We start from the raw sequence: 20,757 nt of genomic DNA on the forward strand, positions 1-20,757 counted from the left end.
TAATAAATGAAACTTAAATCAAAATATATTTTGATCAGATCAGCCCGTAGTGTGCAATTTCATTTGCCAAGAAAAATGAAGTGATACCAAACGCTGGAATCATGCTAAGAGTCATAAATGTTATCCCTAGTGTTTGGTAGTTTGAGTTAGGATTGTAAATATATTGAAAAAAATATTCTTGAACATTAATGAACTCTGGGCTAGCCACACAAAGGTAATTTAAGAAACAATAAGTTGCTTGAAGAGACAGCCATTAACATATGGAGTTATAGAGTAATTCAGCAAGAAACTAGCCTTTAGGCCCAACGTGTCCGTGCTGTCCAAATGCAAATGTAAGCTAGTCCCATTTGCCTGCACTTATATTCTCCTGAGCCTTTCCTATCCAGGACTTCCAGAAAAACCCTGGAATAATTAGTAATTAAGGGGTTATTTGCTGGATCCATCTGAAAGAATTAATTCAGGCCCTGTATCCCAGTAACATAGGTAAACATGATATAATCTACACCCCGTATTTGCGTATGCAGCAGAATTCATTGGTTGCTTGGACTGAGCATCTAGAATCCACCTTACCTGAATGTGAGGTAACAAGCCGCTGGATACCCTCCAGTGCATTGAAAGATGCAGCATGGAAACAGGCCCTTCGGCCCACTGAGTCCATGGCGACCATCAATCACCCAGCCACACTAGCTCTATGTAATCCCACTTTCATATCCACACCCTACACATTATGTCCAATTAGCATATAAATCTGCACGTCTTTGGAATGTGGGAGTAACCGGAATACACAGAGGAAACCCATACAGTCACAGGGAGAAAGTGCAAACTCCACCCAGATAGCACCTCGGGTCAGTATTGAAACCAGGGTCTCTGGCCCTGTGAGACAGCAACTCTACCAGCTGTGCCACAGTGTCACCATTGGCTGAAGTCAATTAATCTTTGTACCGATTTATGTCCTCTGGATGCTTGGCTTTGTTCTAAGTAAAATAGTTTAACTGCTAAGTGAACCATAAGAAAGTGTAATGGCACGTGTTCTTCCAAAATGAATCATACATCATATCTCATAAGCCACAGAAGGAAGTAATTTGGTCCATTAAATCTTTGCTGGTTTACCAGAGCATTGCCATCCATCCCATTACCTCTACCATTCCCGTAACCTACTATCTAATCAAATTCTCCCAATTCTCTTGCCACTCACCTACACTAGCGTTAATTTATAGCAGTCAATTTACCTACCAGCATGTATCTGGGATATGGGAGGAAACAAAAACACCTGGAAAAAACTGTGGTTGCAGAAGGAATATACACATTCAGCACTGGCAGCAATTCAGGTCAGGATTGAACCTGGGTGGCTGGAATCAAAGATCCCTATATGTAGCAATGTTACAAAATTTTGAGATTTTAAAAATCAAGTCTGCAATTTATCCCATCAGATAAAGCATAACAATGTTTAATTTGACACCAAATTCACTTTCATATCTCAAGTATTAAAAAAGTTATGGCCATTTTCATACTCGGAAATTAGCATCTTGTTCCCTATTGATTTTCAATGGACATTACAAAAAAGCTGTGATCTTGGATAGTCAAAAGCCCATTTCTTAAGGAAAGATTAACATTTTTAAATAGCCTAAGTGTCCAAAGATTATTCACAAATAATTCACAATATAACATGATTTTTATATCTAATTTACATTAATTTATAGGCCAAATGGAAGGAATTTAGTGTTCAATTGCTGTAAATAAATGCCCATTTAAATCGGCTTTCTAGTGGGTTCATGTGGAACGCGCTGGTTTAGAACGTTGACATCGCGCTTGATTAGTGCCCTCAAATGCCGAGAAAAATACTGCGGGATATAAAAAGCCCAAAATGAACTACTCGCTATAGATAACTTGATATATAGGGTTATATATATGCCCCATTTAATGTAAAAATAAGGTACATACCTTTAATTGTTTGCTCTATAAAACCCTGGGGCTGCGAGAGGTTGCGGAATGACACAGTAATTTTAAAACTATTATATCTATATTATCGAGGCCTATAAAACTAATAATGGCTTTTGCGACCGGGTCTTGCAGCGATTCTCCGTTAATGATTTACTAGGCTGAACATCTGCGATTGGAACAGCCTAGTAAAAATCGCGTTTTAAACCCGCCCCCTCCAAACAGCGCCAAAATCACACACAAGGGGTGGGGCAGATGCTCAGCCACGATTCAGGTAGGTTTTGTAACATACCTACTATATGATCTTTGGCTGGAACTTGGACACAGCTGCATCATACTGCTACTCATAAATGTGTGCTTCATGATGCTTCATAAATGTTATGATTTGACCATCTATCCTAATCTAATATAAAGAAAAGGGACATGTATTCATATGCCTCATAATGTATGGCTTTCTGCAGCATGTTTTTAGGCAAATATCACAGCCATTTTACATGGCTAAAACAGCACTGGATTAATGCATATTAGGTTACTGTTCTCGCATTTGTTAAAGACATGACATTTTGGCCAAATTTCTTAATATCCATATCTATATCAAATTAGCTTAAGAGTTTGTAAAATATTTTGACTGCTATACCATACCCTAAAAAGAGGAAAACCAAAGCAATTAAATATTTTTTTCAAAAGGGTTCTTTTAAATGATACACTGGCAGAAATATTATTGATTTCTAAAGGGCCTGTCCCACTTGGCCGTCATTTACGCGACAGGCTGGTAGTGACTGACGCAGAACAGTTGCGCGCGTCATCATGCATCAGCACAGCCACCTGGAGCGCATGACGTCATTTGAACACCCAGTTTATGATATTTACCCAGTTTATGATATTTATGGTGATTTTCTAAAATGTTCCAGTTTCTTAAGTGGTGCTAGCAATTGGAAAACTGCAGATGTAATGCCCCTATTCAAAAAAAGAGGTGAATGAAAAGCAGCAAGCTAAAGACCCCATTAATCTCTAGGAATGAACTGCAGATGCTGGTTTAAATTAAAGATAGACACAAAATGTAGGAATAACTCGGCGGGACAGGCAACATCTCTGGAGAGTAGGAATGGATGATGTTTTGGGTCGAGACTTCTTCAGTTGAAGAAGGGTCTCGACCTGAAACGTCACCCATTGCTTCTCCAGAGATGCTGCCGGTGCTCAGTTATTACAGCATTTTGTATCACTTATGTGGTTTGCTCTTCCATTTCTGTATTGGTATGTAACCTTTCAGGAATTTGTGTGCAAGCATTTCCAACTTGTTCTGAATACAAACATCTGCCAAACCCTCAATTTCTCATTCCTCATTTGAATTGCCCGTTGCCAAAGATTGCCAACATTCCCATTATTCTGAAAATGCTAAATAATTATCCACAATGTACTCTTGACACGTAACAGGCGGGCCAACTGCGTATGGGCGGCGCATGGCTATGCATGGTGACGTAATCATGCATCACCACGCACTGCAGTACGAGGTCAGGACGTCAGCGTGCGACCGCAGTACGTCCGCGTGCGTAAGCGATACGCCACGTCGGTGGCGCGCAAAGATTTCATGCAGCACGAAATCCTGGAGTGCTGCGCGCAACTCCACGTCTCTCCATGAGCCCGTGCCGCGCCACCCACACGCTACCCTGCGTCACAACGCGACAACCACATTTTCTGATGTCACGTAAATGGCGCGCAAATGACGGCCGTGGGACAGGCCCTTTAGTGGTAGATGAGTGGTGATATGAACTTCTGCTGAGTGATACTTATTGCTTGGAATACTGTTAAAGACGTAAATATGTTTTAATTGTTCTCGATGCAAAGCTGTCGAAAGGCCTTTCAGACACCACACAGAGGATAACATCTCATCTTTCATTGGTCATTTAATTTTTAAATACTAGAACGTCGTTTCTCAAAATTGTATGTCTCTACAGGGCTCCCACATAACTTTTTTTCTCTGCTGCCAGCCGGGCAACCCAGGCAGCTTTTTAGGTTGTCAAATGACAGTTTAGGTGGTCATCTAAGACGGCTTGCATGACGTGTGCGTTAATGTGCTCGGACGAAGTGCGTAGTTACCAGTCGGAATTATGCTCAATGAAGCATTCACATATTATTTCTGCTTTAAATAAAGTCACAAACTAAACATATTCACCAATCAAGACATGATATATACCACAATGACATGCAGCAAAATTATAATACAGTATCTCAACTCTTTTTACACGTTGCAATGAAATCAATTTCTATTATTTCTTTCCAGTTCCAAACAAAAATGTGGTTGGATTATTCAGCGTATGATCAACCTCGGTGAGACCAAGCACAGGCTTGGCGATTGCTTCGCACAACACATCCACTCAGTTCGCAATAACCAACCTGATCTCCCGGTGGCTCAGCACTTCAACTCCCCCTACCATTCCGAATTCGACCTTTCTGTCCTGGGCCTCCTCCATGGCCAGAGTGAGACCCACTGTAAATTGGAGGAGCAGCAGCTCATATTTCGCTTGGGCAGTTTGCATCCCAGCGGTATGAACATTGACTTTTCCAATTTCAGGTAGCCCGTGCTTTCTCCTTGCCTTCCCAGCTCTCCCTCAGCCCACTCTCTCCGCATCTTCCTTTCTTCTTCCTTCCCCCCCCCCCCCCCCCCCCACCCTCACATCAGTCTGAGGAAGGGTCTCGACCTGAAACGTCGCTTATTTCCTTTGCTCCATAGATGCTGCCTCACCCGCTGAGTTTCTCCAGCATTTTGTCTGTGTGCAAATTCAACACAGACGGTGCCCAAGGACAGGATCGAACTTCTGGTGTGTGAGGCAACAAGTCTACCAGCTGTGCCACTATATTTTGTTTTCCAACACACACAAAATTATACGTGGATAACTTTTGGTTACTAAAATAATGAAAATATCCATTCTCAGTCTTAAATCTCCAAGTGATGCTATGTCCCCCTTTACAGCTATTGTATGTTGTAATTCTGTTCAAGACTATGGGGCAGTACATTGGCCATAAAGTTGCTGCCTAAAAGTGCCAGAAACCCAGAATTGATCCTGAATATGGGGCTGTCTGTATGGAGAAGCTATCCAAACCCATGGATATGCTAGCGTCTAGATCAAGGTGATGAACCCCACCACAGGACGCGGGGGGTGGAGCACCTCACCTGTGCAACGATCTACGAAGAAACTAGCAACACCCTCGGACAGGTGCAAACTTTATGGCACAACCCCAATATTGGCTGAAAGGATTACACTGCCTACAGGTGGCACCTGATCCATCGACCCTAAACATGCTTCATCAGGATGGTTGTCAATGAAGAGAGTGAAAACTGGTTGCCATACCATTGTTTTGATGGACTTTGGGGTACTATTGAACTGGTAGCCATACCTTTGGTTTGGTGGACTTTGGGGTACTGTGATACATTATGGCTCTATCATTCAGCTAATCATTGTTCTAATACTTGCGACCATTGTGTGTATCTACCAAGGACTCTGAATGTTATCATAGAAACATAGAAAATAGGTGCAGGAGTAGGCCATTCGGCCCTTCGAGCCTGCACCGCCATTCAATATGATAATGGCTGATCATCCAACTCAGTATCCTGTACCTGCCCTCTCTCCATACCCCCTGATCCCTTTAGCCACAAGGGCCACAACTCACTCCCTCTTAAACATAGCCAATGAACTGGCCTCAACTACCTTATGTGGCAGAGAATTCCAGAGATTCACCACTCTCTGTGTGAAAAATGTTTTCCTCATCTCGGGCCTAAAAGATTTCCCCCTTATCCTTAAACTGTGACCCCTTGTTCTGGACTTCCCCAACATCGGGAACAATCTTTCTGCATCTAGCCTGTCCAACCCCTTAAGAATTTTGTAAGTTTCTATAAGATCCCCCCTCAATCTTCTAAATTATAGCGAGTACAAACCGAGTCTATCCAGTCTTTCTTCATATGAAAGTCCTGACATCCCAGGAATCAGTCTGGTGAACCTTCTCTGTACTCCCTCTATGGCAAGAATGTCCTTCCTCAGATTAGGAGACCAAAACTGTACGCAATACTCCAGGTGTGGTCTCACTAAGACCCTGTACAACTGCAGTAGTACCTCCCTGCTCCTATACTCAAATCCTTTTACTATGAACCTATACTCAAATCCTTTTGCTTTGAAATACTCAAATCCTTTTGCTATGAAATACTCAAATCCTTTTGCTATGAAATACTCAAATCCTTTTGCTATGAAATACTAAAATCCTTTTGCTATGAAATACACAAATCCTTTTGTTATGAAATACTCATCCTTTTGCTATGAAATACTCAAATCCTTTTGCTATCATGTTTGATAAAAAGGAGGGAATGAAAGAGCTGATAGTCAAATCTAAAATGGAGCCATTCTTCTACAAAAGCATGGACTAGTAGAACAAAAGAATGGCTTGGTTCCAAGTCTGAATGACTTTGTAAATTATATGGAACACAATATGGAGGGCAGGTTGTCTTTTCAATAAAGACATTAAGATGGAAGCCTGCAGTAATAACGTGCATCATTCAAGGCCATAAAGAAGCCAAGATTGAAAAAAAAAATGCTGACGCTCCAGATATAAGTAATAACGTTATTGGATGAGCTTGATTTGGACTCGGCTTTTCTTATATTCTGAAAGGCTACAAAATCTTTCAGTCATGCCATATTCAGACTTGGTAGGAGTGTTTTACTGATAAGAAAAATGTATAATTGTGCTAACTGTCCTTTGTTCTGTGAGCGGAGCGCGAGAAGCACTGAGCAATGTTTGTGCTCATTGTAGTTTGCCACTCCTGTCTGATGAATCGGTTAAAGATTGCCATGGTTTATCTTTAACAGTTTTTGTTGCTATCTGCTTTTTAAGAAACAAACTTTGACATTGGTAAGTGGCTGGTAACATCAATGAGGCAATAGCCACCACCAACAAGGGAATGTTTCCACTTTCACTTAGTCTTTGAGAACATTACCATGAACATGATGGGGATCACTTTGACCAAAAATGGAACTGGACCAGCAATACACACATGATGGCTTTCAAAGTAGGTCAAGAGACAGGGTACCTTGGGGCAGGTGATTCATTTCTTTGACACCTCAAAACCTTTTCTACCGTCTGCAAAGCATGTCAGAAATAATAGTTTACTTTCCTGGATGAGGCAGGTCCCATATCAGTTAAAACGCAACACATCTTGGACAAAGCAGACCATTTGCATTTCCCCCATCTTCCATCTTAAAACATTCTCTCCACCACTGGGGCAATGTTGGTGCAGTGTTTGCATTCTGCACAGTATATCATCCTATCCCAGCAACATTGTGGGAGAACCCATATCAGACAGATGGCATTGCTTACCCCCTCTTTCCCCTTCCTCACCTCCCACAGGTGGCACGGTAGTGTAGTGGTAGAGCTACTGCCTTACAGCGCTAGAAATCCGGGTTCAATCCTGACTACGGGTGCTGTACGGAGTTTGTACGTTCTCCCCATGACCTGCGTGGGTTTTCTCTGAGGTCTTAGGTTTCCTCCCACACTCCAAAGACATACAGGTTTGTAGGTTAATTGGCTCGTTATAAATATAAAATTGTCCCTAGTGTTTGTAGGGTCGTATTAATGTGTGGGGATCGCTGGACGTCACGGACACGGTGGGCTGAAGGGCCTGCTTCCGCATTGTATTTCTCAACACAGCCCCAACATAAAATTACAATTAGGGATGGACGTTAATTGCTGGTCTTCCTATCAACACTGGCATTCCTTAAAATGGAGCCATTTTTTATTGAGCATGGCCAAGTCATTAGGTGGTAATAGCGCAACAAGATTATATACCCAACTGGAAAATTTCACCAGACATTAAAGAAAAAACAAATTTTCTTCAACACAGCATATCAGTTTGGAATTTACCTGGTAGAATATAGAATCATTCATTAATTGAAGTTTTTTACAGAATCACTAAAAACACAATGCGTTTTTTTTGTAAAGTGACATTGTTTCACATATTAAACTATTGATGTTCTGGATAAACGCAGAACGAGTTTTAAATGCAGATTGGTTTGTGCCAAGTGTGTTATATGATTTACTGGAAGAAATGTATTCAAATGATACAAGGGATGAAAAACTATTTATATTGAGATTGTTCTTGTGCAGGGAAGATTAAGGGAGATTTATGAAAATTGTGGAACATTTTCAACAAATAGAAGTGGAAAAGCTGTTAATACTTCTAAGAATGCTTATAACCAGAGGCCATAGATAGAAGATAATTAGCAAGAGGAGGAGGAGATGATTTTTCCCCCCAGTAAGTTATGATTGCCTGGAACGCTGGAATTCCCAAAAGGAAATTTAGTATATACAGGTGCACAACCTTTTATCCGAAAGCCTTCGGACCAGACACTTCTCGGATTTCGGAATTTTTCATATTTTGGAATGGAAGATTTTTAGCGTAGATTAGGTAGGTAGTGCAGGCGGCTTGAAACGTCTGGAGCGGCTGCCTCCTCCCCAGAGACCGGGGAATCATTGTAAATCATTGCTTAAATGTTAGTCAGTTAGTTTGGAGGGATTTTATGTGGTGGGGGGGGGGGGGGGGGGGGGTGGGGGGGGAAAACATTAATTCTTAGTCCCCTACCTGGTCGGAGAGGCGGGGAGCGGGCAATGCCTTACCGGGTCGCCGTGCAGTAAGCTCCGGAGCGCTGTGGCCGCCGACTCCCAACATCGCGCAGCTGGGCTGCGGGCGTCCGGTCGCGGGCCGCGCTGGATTTGGAGCGCCGCGCAGCCAGGGGTAGAGTTGCCGGGGTCGGAGCTACAACCGGCGCCGCCCGTGGCCGGACGCCCGCAGCCCCAGCTCCGCGATGTTGGGAGTCGGCGGCCACAGTGCTCCGGAGCTTACTGCACGGCAGCCGCTACAGTAGTACAGACCTGGGTTGACCGTGGGTCGTTTCGGGTCAAGTTTGGCGCCAAACGCGAGCTTTGGTGTGCAGACGACATCCTGGAAAAAATGTCCGGTTTTCGGAGCTTTTCGGTTTCCGGAACTCCGGATAAAAGGTTGTGCACCTGTACTGGAGAATGGGCATGGGGCTAATTGGATATGTCTTTTCAAAGATGTGACACAAGTACAATTGGTTGTATGGCCATTTCCTACGTAGTATGATTCAAAAATTGGATCTAAATATATTAAAAAATGCTATTGGAAATATCCCTCTAATAAACTGTAAGCGAAGGACCTAAAATTTGATGGTAATTACATAAGAAGTTTTCTTCTAAGCGTTTGAAGATGTATATTTACAGTGGTGGGTATACTAGAATCTTTTTCACTTCAGCAGTTAGCTGAATTTGGTGATAAAGTGTGCAGTTTTGGTATTATAATTGGCGCAACATACAGCAGACAATTAAAGAAAATTGCCGATTAACGCCTTCAGTATTGTGCATTTCTCTACACAAAACCTTCTCTGTCACTTTCAACCGTGTGGTTACCAAAGAGCTTGAATTGCACATTATATATTTATTTATATGCTATTATTCAAATGGTCCTCATAAGACAGGTTAGTAGGGCCGGGGAGGGTGCAGAGAGCTGTGGCTCGCTGCCAGTTCTTTCCCTTTTAACTGCTCCAACATGATAAATTGACTCCCAGAAAGTCCTAGTTCATATACCAAGTGTTTTATTTTTGTGTTAGGGACAGACACGTATTTTTCATTCACAACGGCAAGATGATAGATGCACAAAGGTATTTATTTTTACAGTGCCAAATTATTTATCCTTTGGGAAGTTACTGTTGAAAGTCACTTGGAAAGTGCTGCAACACTTTGACATCACAGTTTTAATAACACTTTTTGTTAAACTAATATCCTCAGAGAGTGATGGGCTGACAATTGAGAACAGCTGACGTATTTGAGATGAGTTGCTACTATTCCCTGGATGCTAATTCCCTTATTGAAATGCATTATAAGGTGAGGAGAATTTGAGCTTGAGTTTTATTGATGTAACCTTTTGGGATGGAATTATTTCTTCTGGGTTCTTTCAAGCAACATGTTGAATGCAGAAAATAGAAAGTACATCTTGAATTCCTATTTGAATTGCTCACAAATGGAGTGCTATCATGGCATGTTTTTATTTTCAGAGATGTTTGCAACCCATGAACATTTTACTCTTTCTGGCTTTTGGGCTGGATTAAGTGTATGATTTAGTGTATTGTTGCAAAATCCAAATTAAGTGACCATGTTTAAGCGTTATAGAAATGCTATATTGCTTGATTTAACAGCTTGATTCATTATGTTAATGAAATCCTTCTTTCTATTCTGTTTGCGTACATTACACCTCAACAGAATATCCTAATATCGCAGAACGATGCTTTACTGTAGCCCAACTGAAAGATCGGATCATTACGACTCTGAATGCACAAATTGGCTTTAGAATCCATTGGAATAAGTTTAGATACTTGTTAACAGCAATAATATGGAGGTAGGGTATAGTGTATATTTCAAACCAAAATCTGTTATCCAGCAAACGGTCAAATTATGCAGAAAACATTCTAAAGAGCTGATGAAACAGAAACATGAACAACGTTTTCTAATAACAAGGCAATTTCTCCAAAATTACAATTAAATATATAAGCAAGATCGAGAGTTGCTTATATATTTTGTACTCACAAGCCAATATGTAACTTTCAAGCTTGATAAACTAGAGAAATATTCAAATATCTCCAGTTGTCTGCCTTCAGCCTCATCATTATTATGCTTCCATTTTAAAATAATTACTCGCTGTTTCATTTTGTATAATCTGTAAAGAAGAGAAATCCAATTTATTTGTATTTTAGCTACAAAATTAAATATTGAACAATCAGAATAATCAAAGGATATTATCTCAGAATCCTAGTCTATAGTTCACAATATTGGATAGTGCTTTTTCTGGGTGTTAATTTGGGGAATACTCCTCAAGTTCTTTTTATTTTTGAAATAGAATTGAAATCTATGTACTGGAAGTTTTCCTTTATGATCCTCAACAATTTGAGCTCTTCAGTGATTTCTTTTCAGAAAAATTGTTACAGTGCAAATCTTAAATATTTGGGACTTTAAACGTGGAGAAGACAGATTGATTTGAAGATGGTGAAAATGAAACACTTTTTTGCAGATTGATATTATGTGTTTGATTGCAATAGGACTCCCCAAGACTCTTACATGAAGTATTATTATTTTGCTTGTGGAGTTGTAATGTAATTATTTAATCTACAAAATTATTGTTGACCACTCCCAAAATAGTAGAACTGTTTTATCCCTACCACTTGGTGTCTTAAATATCTAGTTGTAATATTTTAATGGCAATTCAAAAGATCTGCAATATAAATAGTTATTTTAAAGAAAGGCTATGACGAAAAATAATAAAAATAAGAAATAGATTTAGCTGGCCTAACATTTAAGAACAGTGTAGGAATGGATGGCTTATTTTTCTTTATGCCTGTTTTGAAACAATAAGAAACAAATAACAATAATACATATTTTAAGTGAATTTCATGTATCATGACTAAGATTAAATCAAGAACATTGCATCATCCTGCCCAATGAATAGATTTCCACCAATCCTGCTTTATAGGATGGCATTGAGGGTTTCGGACTTACCATCTATTCAATAAATCTCTTTTAGACATTACAAAAAGTTCAGTTTTTGTTTTTCAAGTTGATCTACCACCAGAAGCATATGAAAGAATATATTTTCTAAACTCTGTTTAGTTGTACTTCTATTTTAAGAGGTAGACACAAAATGCTGGAGTAACTCAGTCGGACAGGCAGCATCTCTGGAGAGAAGGAATGGGTGACCTTTCGGGTCGAGACCTTTCTTCAGGCCAAGAAGGGTCTCGACCCGAAACATCACACATTCTTTCTCTCCAGAGATGCTGCCTGTCCCGCTGAGTTACTGCGGCATTTTGTGTCTACCTTCGATTTAAACCAGCATCTGCAGTTCTTTCCTACCTATCTATTTCAAGAAGCATAAGTTTGACTCATTCTCTGTATGATCTTTAACATTTTATTGTATTGGTAATTGGTCAAATTTGCATATTTTCTAGGAATAGTTTCCAAATATCCATTGCATATTTTTAGTGGTCAAGTTATGTAATACTATTGAATTTAGAACACTGGATCCAAGGATCTTAGAGCATTACAGTTATTTTCAATACTCAATACACAATAATGCTTGGAAGCAGAACATTCCCACCTTCTGATGTTGAACTGTTTATACGTGCGTTTCTGCCACCACTCAAACCTTCCTTTCATATTAGTCTCCTGGATCCCAAAAGGTGAAGAATCCTTGTTGAACTTTGAAAATGGCTGCAATTTTTTTTTTCTCTGCTGCAATTCTCTTGCTGAAGGCAAACCCAATAGAAATCCACAATTTCTGTCCAGTGTAAACAAGGTTTGATGTTTTAAAAACAAATTTGGGAAGGGTCTTCTTTTATTTTGTGTCTCTTTTAAACCTGTCAATGTGAGCATTTCAATGCAGAGGGTTTGTAAAATTAAATGTTTTATCAGGAAGGACTTCCCTTAGTAGTAGACTCTAAAATTATCACCTTCTTTCCTTGTTTTTAATCTGACATATTTCAACCTGCTCCTGCTTTTGCATGTATCTTTCAAACCTTTAGTCATGGGTTCATTACCTCCCATCTTGACCCCTGCCAATCTCCCTTACATAAACGTGTTTATGAAAATGCAGCGCGTAATCAGGCCCTTCGGGGGCGGGACCGGGCGAGCGGGCTTGGGGGGGAAACTGGGCGGGGAGGAGATTCGCAAGCACTGCCGAACCGTCCCTGCTGTTTCCCCCCCCCCCCCCCCCCCCCCCACCTCACTCGAGACATCCGGACGGGACACCGGCCCCCAGGCCCAGCGCGGAGAAGGGCCAACCCCAGTTCACCTCCGCCTCTCCTGCCGGGCCAACCGACAGCCCGGACCCACACCCAGCGCCAACTCCAGCCCAACCCTGCTCCAACTCCAGAGGAACCTGCTCCCCGATGGGCCGCTACGGCGACAAGTGCTAGTTCGCCCACGGCCTTAGCCACTACACCAAGTACAAGCTGTGCCTTGCACACCACCGGCTTCTGCCCTTACGGTACCCCCTGCCACTTCATCCACAACCCCGAGGAGGAGCGAGGGCCCTGGCCTCGCCTGCGCCAGAGCGCCAGCCTCCGGCCCAGCGCTAGACAGGGCCACGCTGCGGGGGAGGGGGCTGGAGATGGAGGGCTGCCGGGGCCAACCCGGCTTGACAAGCAGAGCCGAGCTGGAGCCCCGCCAGTCCGGTGCTACCCGGGACACCTCCGGACACGGACTGGACACCGGGGAGGGGGCGGGGACTGCCCAACAGCAACTAAACAGCACCCACAGCGATGGAGAGCCAACCCCGATCCCGACTATGGACGGAACGCAATCCTGCACACAATTCAGCACCACCGTTGCCAAGACTGATTTATAGCTAGTGACCTATGACCCGGGCATGCGCAGTCGGAATACCAAACTCTCTTATTAACTTACACGCCTGTATGTCTTTGGAGTGTGGCAGAAACTGAAGATCTCGGAGAAAACCCACGTGGTCATGGGGAGAACGTACAAACAGACAGCACCCGTAGTCAGGATCAAACCTGGGTCTCCGGCACTGCAAGCAGGGTTGTGGAGTCGGAGCAATTTTGGTGCTGATGGAGTCGGAGTCGGTAAAAAAAGTCCTGACTCCGACTCCAGCCTCAACATAAATTTCAGTGGCTACGTAAAAAAAATACCGCTTTTTAAACATACTGCACGCTTTAATTTTGTCATCGTCCATAGTCCACATTTATTTTCCTTTTAGCATAATGAATTATGTTTTTTTTTTCTCAAGAATAGATATAGATATGCCATTTATTGTCACTATACATGTACAGTGAAACTGAAAGCTGCTCGTACTCAGTGCATACATACAATTTAGCACAACAAACAAGAAACAGAAAAAAAAAAACAGAAGGGAGATGGGGGGGGGGGGGGAAATATATAAATATATCATATATACATATATACAGATGGAAGTCCGTGTTGGGCGGTGTAGTCAGTGCATGTGTGAATTTGAATTTATGGTAGATATAATTCTCGGAAAGCAACTATTCCTGAGTCTGTTTGTCCCGGATTTGATGCACCTATAGCGCCTTCCAGAGGGCAGCAGGTCGAACAGTCCAAACGCAGGATGGGAGCTGTCTTTGATGATCTTCTTTGCCCTGCTAAGGCAGCGGGAGGTGTAGATGTCCATCAGGGATTGGAGAGGGCAGCCAATGATCCTCTGCGCTGTCCTGGTTACCCTCTGAAGCCTCTCCCTGTCTGCCATGGTGCAGCTGCCATACCATGCTGTAATGCAGTATGTCAGCAGGCTCTCGATGGACGAGCGGGTAGAAGGTCAGCAGCAGGTTAGAGTCCAGGTTGTGCTTCCTGAGGACCCTCAGGAAGTGCAGCCGCTGCTGAGCCTTCTTGATGAACCGCTGTCGTGTTGTCCTCCAGGAGATGTCGGCAGCGATATGGACACCGAGAAACCGGAAGGTGTTGACCCTCTCCACACACTCGCCGTTGATGTGTAGGGGGGCTAAGTCGGTGCTGTGCCTCCTGAAGTCGACAATGAGCTCTTTTGTTTTCCTGGTGTTCAGAGCCAGATTGTTTTCTGAGCACCAGGTTGTCAACTTCAGGACTTCCTCTCTATAGGCTGCCTCGTCTCCCTTCGAAATAAGTCCGACCACAGTAGTGTCGTCAGCAAAGTTGACGATGCGGTTGTTGTTGTGGGCCGGACTACAGTCGTAGGTGTAGAGACAGTATAAGAGGGGGCTTAGCACACAGCCCTGTGGGGAACCGGTACTCAACCTGCGAGTGGAGGAGAGGTGGGGGTCGAGTCTCACAGTCTGGGGCCGGTTGGTGAGTACAATGAAAAAGCCACAATAGCATAGCTACAACCATTAGACTGAAAACTTTAAGGATATATAGGTTTAATAGGTAGCCTGATGATTCATGTAGTTCTTATGAAATGCCGTCTTGTGAAATGTCATCATAGCAGATTTAGAATTATTATACCTAGGGGTCAGAGTCGGAGTCAGAATCTCAGCCAGATACACAAGAAATCAAGGAGTCGGAGTCGGTCGGATGTTTTGGGTATTGACTGTAAGGCAGCAGCTCTACCGCTGTGCCACCTTGCCATCCTTTGTCTTGCATTAGTTCCAACTTAAACAAGACCTTAAGTTAAAGATTCTCAATCTTTGTATTCTGAGACCATTCCTCCCTTTCTCTTTAAAGCTTGCCCAGCACTGGAACCATGTAAGGCATCTGATGGCTCCTATCAGGTAACACCCCTGATATTAATGCCCCATCGCCACATTGATCCATCAAGACTATAGATCCGGAAATTTGCACCTTAATGGGTCTGTCCCACTTAGGCAACTTTTTAGGCGACTGCAGGAGACACATGGTCACAGTATGTTTGCGGGTGGTTGATGGGTAGTTGAAAAATGTTGAAAAATTAGCGGCGACCAGAATGAATCCGCTATGAAGAGTAGCGAGAATTCTCGTGCCGGAGGTGGGTCGGCAGGAGGTCCTAGTGGGTTGCCAGGAGGTCGAAGGTTCTCGTAGGTTGTAGCCGCTGCGGGCCGGTGAATTTCATTGGCTCAATGGGAAAAAAAACATGAGCGATGTGTGTGTGTGTGTTCCATTCTGACAGTCGCCGTTCCAGTCACCGTTTTTTCAGGCGACTGTCGGCGACTTGACAGTCGAGTCAAGTCAATAGTGTTTTATTGTTATATATCCCGGATGGGACAATTAAATTCTTACTTGCTGCAGCACAACAGATTATGTGAATATGTAAACATAGTACATAACAGAGGAAGAGAAAAAAAGAAAAAGTTCAATAAATAACAAATACAGTGCAAATAACAAATAATAATATAGTCTTTTGCAGTTCAGAGCTCAGAGCTTATCCGTTGTTGTGTTTAATAGCCTGATGGCTGTGGGGAAGGAGCTATTCCTGAACCTGGACGTTACAGTTTTCAGGCTCCTGTGCCTTCTTCCTGATGGCAATGGTGAGATGAGTTGTGTAGCCAGGATGGTATGGGGTCCTTGATGATTTTGGCTTCCTTTTTGTGGCAGCGACCAGGATAGATCCCTTCGACGGTCGGGGGGTGGGTGGTCAAGGGTGGTGATGGACTGGGCAGTCGTCACAACTTTTTCTAGTCTCTTTCGCTCCTGGACGTTCAAGTTGCCGAACCAGGCCATGATGCAACCAGTCAGAATGCTCTCTACCGTGCACCTGTAGAAGTTTAGGAGAATCCTCTTCGACATGCCGAATCTCCGTAATCAGGAAGGAGAGTCGCTGATGTGCCTCCTTTATAATTGCATCGGTGTGCTGGGTCCAGGAAAGATCTTCGGAAATATGCATGCCCAGGAGTTTGACCTTCACTATTGTCCCATTGATATGAACAGGATTGTGGGTCCACATCCTTCCCCTACCAAAGTCCATCATCAGTTCCTTGGTCTTAATGATTTTGAGAGACAGTTTGTTGTGCTGGTACCATTTGGTCAGTCGGTCGATCTCAATTCTATACTCCTGACTCGCCCCATCTGTGATTCGTCCAACCTCAGTGGTGTCGTCGGTGAACTAGATGATGGAGTCTGCATTATGTCCAGCTACGCAGTCGTGGGTATAGAGTGAGTAAAGCAGGGGGCTGAGCACTCAACCTTGAGGTGCTCCCGTACTAATTGTTACTGAGGATGAAGTGGTTCCTCCAATTGAAGACGAAGAAGTCGCCGGTAGTCGCCTGAAAAATCGCCTAAGTGGTACAGACCGATAAGCCTCCTTATCTCTCCACCTACCTGACCCCTCTTTTTCACCCTGTAAAATGCTTTTGAGAAGTTATTACTTCTCTGGAGGACATGGTTAGGTGTTTTGCTTCGGGTCTCTTCTTCAAACTGACTCTACAGTTTGAAGAGTGCTGACCTGAATCATCAGTCTGAAAAAGGGTCCTGACCCAAAATATCACCTATCCATGTACTCCAGAGATGCTACCTGACCTGCTGAGTTACTCCAGCAACTGTCTTTATACTGTAGAAAAGAAAGCAGGATTCAGAGCCATGTGAAAAACTCAACTACCCCTATGTTTTAATAATAGGCCATATCTAAAGATATGAATCAGAGTACTTGACATGTAACTTATGGAAACACACTTTCAGGTTTCATTTTGTGATGGATAATAAGAGCACAGAAAATGTCTTTTATTCATCAAAACATCATTATTAAAAATGTAGTTTCATATTAAGATTGGATGGAATTGTGTATTCAGCTTTTGAAGGTTGAGTTTTAATTTCAGATTTTGTTGGGAGAAACTTGCATCAAATTTGCTTTGAATCTTCTCATATCTGCTGTTGAGATGCTTGGTTGTTAAGTCTAGTCATCATGTTGTTTTGAGATCTAATTTAAATTGCCATATCTTAGTCATTTTGAAACAATTGTTACAAGGAATGGAGATAAGTGCTGGCTGGAAAGGCACTTTGTATTTTTAGCTTTGGCTTGTAAGATTAAAGTAAATGACTGCAGTAAATGAAAGTATAACTGATGTACTATATTCTTTATATAAAGGTATGAGCATCTGACAAACAACCACTGGACGGATTGGTATCGGGACTTGAATAAAAGTACTGCCCCCCAGCCTGGAATATGGTACTTTCTAGTTTGACTGCGCTACGAATCGTGGTGATCCTGAGCTACCTGGCACAGTGTATTAAAGCAGACTGTGAGTAGAATCATTTTAATTCCAAAACATTTTTTTCTTTTAATTTGCCTAGATATTTGTGAATTTATGGGAATTCAGAAAACTTGCACGGTGGCACAGCGGTAGAGTTGTTGCATTATAGCTCCAGAGTTTATACATTCTCCCCGTGAACTGCGTGGGTTTTCCCCGGGATCTCCAGTTTCCTCCCACATTCCAAAGACGTGCAGGTCTGTAGGTTAATTGGCTTGGTTTAATTGTAAATTGTTCCTAATGTGTGTAGGATAGTGTTAGTGTGCGGGGATCGCTGGTCAGTGCTGACTTGGTGGGCCGAAGGGCCTGTTTCCGCACTGTATAACTAAACTAAATTAAATTTATAAATGTGTGAAAAGATTGGCATGAGGAAAGACGTGGACATCTATCCAATTTTACAATTGTCAAACTACAAATTTATATTGGGGCTATTTAAACCTGATAATCTCAAGCTTTAACAAGTTTTATTCGAAAACATTTATTACCATCAGTGGAAAGAAATCCCTGAAAGATTATAAAGTCCAATTATTGTAAAGGGTTTGGACCTTATGTAAAAATAAATAATAAATGAACAATATGTTGTTTAGAAAGTGATTCTCAAAATTTAACTAAACATTGAAAGGTGCCTGGTTTGTGATTAGCTTTAGGTTTTATCAAACAAATTTTAGAATTCTATTGCAAAATGACAATAAAAGATAAATCACTTTTGGAATAAGATCACGGACCAGCTGGAAAGAGGACATGACATTAGAAAAGTCAACTGCTCGAAATTAATGACCGGATTAGGCAATGCTCCAAACATTAGATGGATTTTGGCTGTGAAGAGGTGGATAAAATGTCATTAAAAAGTAACAGGTTGGACCTAGATGGCAAAGTATAATGTTGAAAATTCACTTTGCCAACACATGCACTTGCACCTTTTTTTTATAGCTCTTTAGATAAGATGAAATTGGTCAGTATTCTAGGATAGACTTGAGGTTCTGTAAACTTGTGTTGTTAACCATGTACATGCTGCTCTTCAATAGTGTCTTCCGAAAGCATAACATCAGTTTCCATATATATGTTGGCGACAAAACGATGTACCCAGCATAATCTCATACCAGTCCACCATTTTTCCAAAGTAGGATGACCAGAAATTTCTTCCAATTAAATGTTCGTAAGTCTGGTCACTATCTTATGAACCTTTTCAATCTACTTCCCTTTCCCTGACAATGAACTGGACTGTTCAAAATCCTGGTTTCACTTTTGATGCCAAGTCCTGTGCCTTCTCTAAAGTCTTCCATTTTCATCTCCATAACACTGCTTGATTCCAATTTCTTCTTGGATCATATAAAACGGTCACGTGCTTTGGATTCACCGATTCACTCTTCCTGCACTGTTATTTCCTCTTTGTAAACTCAAGGTCAAAACAAAAATGCAAATCGTAGCATCACATATTCAGTTTAATTTATCTCTTGTGTTACTTAACGTGAAGGTTGTGTTCTTGAAAATAAGTCCATATTGTGATTTTCCACAAAAAAGGGAGAATGTTGAATCATATGTGCTTGCTCACTGTCAAATCAGTTTGGTTATTTTATCATCTAACAATAAACAAACCGTTCTGTGTAAATAAGGGAGAATGTTGCAGAGTCATGCATATGCAGAGTCGTATATGTGCAGAGCACATCCGTGTGGCTAAAGTAATCTGAGAACTCTGCAAATACCAGCATTACTATTAGGTGATATGTAGATATAGCAGAATCAATTTGAGGTTTATCTTCAGATTTATTTTGCAACTAACGTGTAGATGTGGAAGTTTAGATTATTTGAAAGGCAGATAGAATATTAAATTTGAATGCTCCAGAATTTGATTTATATTGACAGTTGATAAAGTATTACTGGTAATAGAAACATAGAAAGTAGGTGCAGGTGTAGGCCATTTGGCCCTTCGAGCCTGCACCGCCATTCAATATGATCATGGCTGATCATCCAACTCAGTATCCTGTACCTGCCTTCTCTCCATACCCCCTGATCCCTTTAGCCACAAGGGCCACATCCAACTCCCTGTTAAATATAGCCAATGAACTGGCCTCAACTACATTCTGTGGCAGAGAATTCCAGAGATTCACCACTCTCTGTGTGAAAAATGTTTTCCTCATCTCGGTCCTGAAAGATTTCCCCCGTATCCTTAAACTGTGACCCCTTGTTCTGGACTTCCCCAACATCGGGAACAATCTTCCTGCATCTAGCCTGTCCAACCCCTTAAGAATTTTGTAAGTTTCTATAAGATCCCCCCTCAATCTTCTAAATTATAGCGAGTACAAACCGAGTCTATCCAGTCTTTCTTCATATGAAAGTCCTGACATCCCAGGAATCAGTCTGGTGAACCTTCTCTGTACTCCCTCTATGGCAAGAATGTCCTTCCTCAGATTAGGATACCAAAACTGTACGCAATACTCCAGGTGTGGTCTCACTAAGACCCTGTACAACTGCAGTAGAACCTCCCTGCTCCTATACTCAAATCCTTTTGCTATGAATGCTAACATACCATTTGCCTTCTTCACTGCCTGCTGCACCTGCATGCCTACTTTTAATGACTGGTGTACCATGACACCCAGGTCTCGTTGCATCTCCCCCTTTCCTAATCGGCCACCATTCAGATAATAGTCTACTTTCCTGTTTTTTGCCACCAAAGTGGATAACCTCACATTTATCCACATTATACTGCATCTGCCATGCATTTGCCCACTCACCCAGCCTATCCAAGTCACCTTGCAGCCTCCTAGCATCCTCCACACAGCTAACACTGCCCCCCAGCTTCATGTCATCCGCAAATTTGGAGATGTTGCATTCAATTCCCTTGTCCAAATCATTAATATATATCGTAAATAGCTGGGGTCCCAGCACTGAGCCTTGCGGTACCCCACTAGTCACTGCCTGCCATTGTGAAAAGGACCCGTTTACTCCTACTCTTTGCTTCCTGTCTGCCAGCCAGTTCTCTATCCACATCAATACTGAACCCCCAATACCGTGTGCTTTAAGTTTGTATACTAATCTCTTATGTGGG

General features: G+C 42.2%; 1 protein-coding gene across 8 annotated transcripts in view; it reads left to right on the plus strand.

Annotated features, from left to right (window-relative positions):
* The window catches only part of ptprfa (protein tyrosine phosphatase receptor type Fa), a 321,092-nt gene that overhangs the window by 63,405 nt on the left and 236,930 nt on the right, over positions 1-20,757 (plus strand). For all 8 annotated transcript variants that reach the window (XM_055641521.1, XM_055641525.1, XM_055641524.1 and 5 more), the window contains exon 2: positions 17,549-17,702. In XM_055641521.1, coding sequence (XP_055497496.1) covers positions 17,627-17,702 — 76 coding nt within the window. In that variant the 5' untranslated portion in view covers positions 17,549-17,626. The remainder of the gene's footprint in view (positions 1-17,548; positions 17,703-20,757) is intronic.

This window comes from Leucoraja erinacea, chromosome 10, assembly GCF_028641065.1.
Source record: "Leucoraja erinacea ecotype New England chromosome 10, Leri_hhj_1, whole genome shotgun sequence".
Taxonomy (NCBI): Eukaryota; Metazoa; Chordata; class Chondrichthyes; order Rajiformes; family Rajidae; genus Leucoraja; species Leucoraja erinaceus.